This window comes from Ochotona curzoniae, unplaced genomic scaffold, assembly GCF_017591425.1.
Source record: "Ochotona curzoniae isolate NIBS_2020 unplaced genomic scaffold, NIBS_Ocur_1.0 contig_4501, whole genome shotgun sequence".
NCBI lineage: Eukaryota > Metazoa > Chordata > Mammalia > Lagomorpha > Ochotonidae > Ochotona > Ochotona curzoniae.
This window is the reverse complement of record NW_024466307.1, coordinates 10,303,594-10,309,881: the sequence shown is the minus strand read 5'-3', so window position 1 is coordinate 10,309,881 and position 6,288 is coordinate 10,303,594. Positions and strand designations below refer to the sequence as shown.

The window sequence follows — 6,288 nt, the reverse complement described above, 5'->3', positions numbered from 1 at the left end:
TGAGCATTTGCCTTGGTCCCTACCTCTTGGCACACTCACCCTTTCAATCCATTGCTGCTTCATGTCATGGTTAAGATGACCTCTCCAAGCTTCACACTTGATCTTGTTAGCACTCTGATTAAACCAAAAGCTACATCCTGGTTGTGTGTTGGCCTGGCTCAGAAACTGTTCTTCCCTGACCCATGGTCCCCCCCCCAGGCACCCTGATGCTAGGCATCTCAGCTGATGGCATTGCTTGATCAGCATGTCCTCTGGCACCTGTATGTTTTCTAAGTGCAATGGTGTTCTCCTGGCTTCCCCTCCCCATGGGTCACACCCAATGTGAACCCTTCTGAGTTCCCCACCTACCCAAGCTTGTCACAGGCGCCTCCTCGTTAGTGTCCTGATGTCCTGGCTGGACCTCTCTTTTTTTTTTTTTAATTTATTTGAAAGGCAGAGAGGGAGAGACAGACATGAAGGGAGATCTTCCATCTGCTGGTTCACTCCCAACTTGGACACAATGGCATAGGCTGGGTCAAGCTGAAGCCAGGAGCCAGGCACTTCTTCCTGATCTCCCACGTGGGTAGCAGGGGTCCACACACTTGTAAGCCACCATCTGCTTTTTCCAGGGCATTAGCAAGGAGCTGGATTGGAAGTGGAGCAGTTGGGATACGAACCCACGTCCATATGGGATGCTGGCATGGCAGCTGCATTCTGTACTCAGCCACAATAACAATACCAGCCACTGGATCACCTCTTGAAGTGCTTGGGTCCCTGCAGTGCAATTGTCAGATGGTTGCCTATATCTGCCTGTAAAATCTTTGAGGGGATAATGTGTCTGCCTTAGCTTAGCATCTCCAATGCCTTGCATTTAAAAGCTGGCAAAAAATAAGCATGCAATCAGTGTTTATTAATGAATAAAATAATACACTCACCCAGACAAGAGTTTACTTTCTTTGTCTGACTTATTAATTCTTGGTATTTTGCAGGCCATAGCATCCTCAGCAGGGAAGTGGGGAAGCAAAAGTAAGAAGGAAAACTTGTAACTCTTTTATCAAAATCATGATGAATGGTAAGTCCCACTTAGAGTTCCTCTTGTCTGTCTCTATTCTACCCACACCTGATAGATGTGCTGACCCATGCAATGAGAAGTTCAAGTGTGTGTTGAGTTCATATGTCAAGCACTGCTTAAGCATTCAAGACATACCAATTGAACAGAGCAGATTGCTCTGGCTCTGCCAGTGAGCTCAAACCTGTCTGCATCCCAGTCCTGTCCTTTTTTATGTGTGTGACCAGATCCTTAGATTAAAGCCCTTGGTCAGCATCTGGTTATATCATCTGTAAATGCTGCTGACTTGGAAAATCAACACATGGATAATACATTCAATTCATTATTGCTGCCACTTCTTTCTAGGACCAAGGGCAGTTAAGAGGACACCACAGATCCCCTCTGCCCCTTAGCTTTGTTCTCAGCCACCCACACCAACCGGCATCAAATTCATTTTCTAGACGGGAGTGCCAGGTCAGCATGCATGTGCCCAGGTCCCACCTTGCTACGCGTGTCTCCCAGGCTGCACACTGGATGGGGGTCTCCACCCAGGGCTTCCCCTTCTGCAGTCTGTGCACTGACTGGGTTCAACTTGGCACCTTTGGATGTTGTGCACTGGGCAGAAATCAGACATTTCAGAGGGATTAAGGGCAGCTTTCATGTTGCTGTCTTAATCCCGCCCTCTCCCAGCTTCTTCCCAAGTGGAAGCTAGACTGGGAAAAAGGACCACTGAGACTTTTTTTTTCCTGAAAAAACATATCCTCCTGTTTTTTTTTTAAAGATGCAAATTGCTGCATGGGTAATGTTTTTATTTTACAAAAACCTTGTGTGTGCAGTGACAGCATGATTACATTTCTGAAAGCATTTACTGGAAGGGCTCCTGGTCTCTCCTGGGAGAGCAACGTGAGGTTTTTCCTGCTGGAAACAGCCTGGCTGTCTCTGCAGGTCCACTGGCATTCGGCAAGAGCAGAAAATAAAAGGCTGGCAATTTCGCTCCAATAAGTGGTCCTATTCAGGACCCCGTGGGCACCTGAAGGAGAACTGCAGAAGCAGTAACTCTTAGGTTCCACGTTTACAGCTTCCCCACGGGGAGGAGTCTCGCTTGCTTGCGTTCTCTAACTGGAAATGGGTATGAACACGGAAACATCACAAGAAACAGAAGGGGAGCGCTGAGCAAAGAGCAAGGAGCACGGGGCGGGGGTGGGGGGAGGGTAAAAGGAGATGGAGCTCCAGTGTCCCTGCCCACCCACCCCCCCCCCCCCGCCCACAGTGACCGCGACAGCCCTGTGCCTGGCGCTAGAAGGCGCTTTCGCAGGAGCAGGGCAGCGGCCTGGGGCGCGGCGGGGGTGGGCGGCCGCAGCCCTCGTCCGCCTGCGCCCGGCGGGCGTGGTGATAGTGCGGGTGCGGCCAGCGGTGGCGGTGGAGTGCCTGGTGGCCGTGGGCATCCTCGCTCTCCTCCAAGACGGCTTCCCGTGCGCCGCAGACGGCGCCCAGGCGTCTCCGTAGCCGCCGCCGGAGCTGGCCGTCCTCTGCCTGGAAGAAGAGGTAGACAAAGGGATTGAGGGCGCTAGTGGCCGCTCCCAGGACTCGCAGCATCGCTGCCAGACCCTCACCCTCCCAGTCTCCGGTGGGTTGGGCTGACCAAGCGGCTGCAAGCCGGGCTGCGAAGTAGGGCAGCTCGCAGCCGGCAAACAGCAGCGCTAGTGCCAGGCTCATCTTCAGGCTCTGCACCTTGGCGCGGGGCAGTGTGTTGGGTACGGGGACTCGGGCCGGGCTCGCTGACCAGGGCACTGCCGCCGCTGCTGGGGCCTGGGACTGGCGCTGTCGCCAGACGTGTAGCAGGCGGCCGCAGGCGATGCCCATAACCGCGACGGGCGCCACGAAGCCCACGACAGCCTCATAGAGCGCGTAGACCTGCAGGTGCCAACGCGGCAAGACCGTGAAGATGCCGTGGCAACGATGCACTCCGATCCGGGCACGGGTGTCTGGGGACGCCGAGGGGGCTGGCCTGGGCGAGGGGTCGCTCGCGCGCACCACGAAGGCCGCGGGCAGTGCCAGCAGCAGCGCCAGCAGCCAGCCCAGGATGGCGAAGGCTCGTGCGGCCAGTGGCGGACCCTGTGGTTGGCGCACGGCGCGCTGGCGCTCGAGGGCAATCAGGGCCACGAGGTGGGCCGAGGCGCCGCGGCCGGACGCCTGCAGCAGGTGCACGAAGCGGCAGGACAGGTCTCCGGTGGTCGGGCGGGGACCGCCCAGTAGTTCCCAGACCAGCCGTGCCAGCACTGCACCCCCACACGCGTACAGGTCGGCCAGGGCTAGTTGCACCAGCAAGAAATCCATCTTGCGGCGCTTGGGACCCGCCCAGGGACCGCTGCCGCCACCACACAAGCGCCATAGCACTGTGGTGTTACCGGCCACCGCCACCACCAGAATGGCTCCCAGCAAGACCAGGCGGACGCGGCGGCTGGAGATTCCAGGCGTTGGAGGTGGTGTTGGCGGTGGTGGCCCCGGAGCTGGGGCCGCCTGCCCGGCCGTCAGGTTGAGAGTCCAGTCCGGTGAATTGGGCACGGAGAGGTTGGGTGCTGGCGGCAGAGTGGAGGGAAGGAAGGGGTTCTCCATCCTTGGTTCGGCCGAGGTGCTCTGGGCGGGGGGGCCAACCCAAGTGGCGACGAGTTGGCGCAGAGTCCTAGAGTTCCCAAAGTTAGTTGGAAAAGCGCTGGCGTGGAGAGGGAGACGAGTTCGAACACTCAGTTGTTCCTGTAGTTGGCGTTCGTTGTCTGTCACTCAAACGTGGGTTGTACACTCGAGGAGCACGCGCGATCCCCATTCTCTACCTCCACGTCTTGCCTGCGGATCCTGGTCAATCTCCTTCCCATATCCGTCGTCGCCGCTGCCACCGGTGTGGCGGAACCCCAGGCTGCCAGCCAGCGAGTGGCGGGTTTTCAGGTCTGGCCGCCTCACGCTCAGAGCGCAGAGGCGGGCAACTAGGCGGCTCGCTGGGCCGGTTGAAAAGGCTCCTATCGTCCCTGCGCGCCAACGCACGGGAGGATCGCCAGGAGCAAAACTCGCGAAGATGCTAGCTTTGACTTTAAGTAAATAAAAAGTTTGAGATGTTAAGGATCAGCCCTTTCGTAAGACAGACAGATCCTGGGAACCCTAATTTCGAAGTGAACAGAGAGAAAGACCACCAGCTAGTGCCACGCCCTCCTCTTGTCTGGTAGTGAGTTTTAGTGGGCGAGGACTGGATTCAGGGTCGCAGGCTGGAGCTTGGGGGCGGCGGCGCCTTGCAGGGTGTTTAGGGTAGATGACTGGGTCTCTGTAGGTTCGCTGCATTGTTTGCTTCTCCCCTCACATTCTCACCTGGGGAGGGGGGATTGTGCTAGCAAGGCCCCTCCTGCTGCTGCTTCTGTTTTCCAGCAGATGGGAGGCTGCGAGAAGCAACGACGCCTCCAATCAACCTTGAGAATAGGTGACTAAGAACATGATGACGGCCAACTTTTTATTTTTTAAAGTAAAAAAAAAAAAAAAAAAAAAAGCCCAAGTCGCTGGAAATGGCTTTAATGAAATTCTTCTGCTTTTGTTGCAGTCCTACTTCCTCACTGACATATTTTTGTTTTCCTGTTGGGAGCATCAATTTACCTTTTATGCACCACCCCCCTACAAACACCCACACCTCACGCGCACCCCATACAGCATAAGTCAAGGTAAAGGCAGAATTTGCTCTGCTTCCTGCCGGGGCGGTGAGAAGTCTGCACGAGTTCCCACTCCCAGGAAGTGTGGCAGTCTGCAGGGTTCCCACCTACTGGAGGCGTGGCCTCTACAGGGTTCCCACCTACTGGAGGCGTGGCCTCTGCAGGGTTCCCACCCCTGGAAGGCTGGGTGTCTGCTGAGTCCCTCCCCCAGGAGGTGTGACATCTGTTGCAGCTTACACTCCCAGACTTAGGAAACATTTGGAAATTCAGTTGCCTGGTATGAGAGGTTTGAGGGGTACAGATGTTTACCCTGCTGGTTGCTGTTAGGATCCCATTTTCCAAGTTGTTGTCTTTTTACCATGACTCTTGGCATTTTCTTCTTCCTCTTCACCATCTCTGTTGTCATCATCTTTATTATTATCATCGTATCTCCAGTGCTGTGTACTAGGCCTGCTACATGGTAATTGATTCGGTGAATTAATTACTATATGACACATTTCAAATAACGTAGTGAGAAATTCCCATTTTGACTATGCGACCAGCGTCTAAGAAAAATGGACCAGGAGTCATTCAATGATTCTCCTAGCCAGTATCAACTCAGTGGTCTCAAAACAATTCTACAGTTTGTCACAGATTTGTTAAAATGCTTCTGTGTGTTACAAAGCAAAAAAAAAAAAAAATCTACCAGCGAAATGACACTCTACAAAACCTACAGTAAGCTTTACTAATGCCTGATAAAACCTTGATTTGACAACTAATTCTTATAAAAAATGATGCCTGCCCACAGTTTTGAAAGAAAACAGAACTAGACGGCTGAGTGTAGATCACGCTTTGTTCCACAGGTGTCTTCTGCATTTAGATTCAATTTGCTGGTTTTCTGACATTCATTTAATTCCACAATTGTCAGTAGTAAGTGTGTAGAGCTATTCATTAATTCAGCAGCCTTACTAGGGAAAGGTTTGGCTGTTAGCACCTTTGTCTCCTTTCCCATCCTGTATGTATGTAAATCCTGTAGTTTTTGGATAAACCTATATTCATTCAGTAGTTACATTATTATGAATCAAAGTATTCTCTGCTCAGTGTTGTATTATGAATATCATCTTCTTTTCTTTTAAAAAGTTAATAGTTGCTTTTTTTTAATTTTCATTGTTACTGTAGCTGATTCCTTCCTTCAAATGATCTTCCTGTACAATTTCTATAAGGTCAGTTTCACAATACAGTCTAGCTTCTGATTTTTTTTTTTTCGTAGAAATCTCTTTACCAAATAACTCCATTTTTCTCTGTTTAGAGCCAATTTTTCTCCAGGCCTGCTGCCTAATTATCCTCTGTTTATGTTTTGGGCAGAAGTTTTCTACAGCTCACTTTATAAATAACTCTATAGCGGATAGCTCTTCACATGCATCCTTGCGTACAGATAATGATTATTCTCTTCCAAGAAAGTCCTCCAGTTAGAATTGCTACAGCAGGGATGCAGTGGCTAGTCCCCAGCCTGTAGGCTAATCCTCCTCCTCGCAGTACTGGTGTTCAATATGGGTACCATTTCGAGTCCCAGCAATTCTACTTCCAATCCAG

General features: G+C 52.2%; 1 protein-coding gene across 1 annotated transcript; it reads right to left on the bottom strand.

Annotated features, from left to right (window-relative positions):
- Positions 1-2,323: 2,323 nt before the first annotated feature.
- GPR150 (G protein-coupled receptor 150) lies at positions 2,324-3,643 on the bottom strand. The gene has a single exon (XM_040985898.1). The coding sequence runs from the start codon at positions 3,641-3,643 to the stop codon at positions 2,324-2,326; it is 1,320 nt and encodes a 439-aa protein (XP_040841832.1).
- Between the last annotated feature and the right edge of the window lie 2,645 nt (positions 3,644-6,288).

Bases quoted from the DNA above. Each gene is read 5' to 3' on its own strand.
- GPR150 (XM_040985898.1), bottom strand. From the start codon at position 3,643: ATGGAGAACCCCTTCCTTCCCTCCACTCTGCCGCCAGCACCCAACCTC.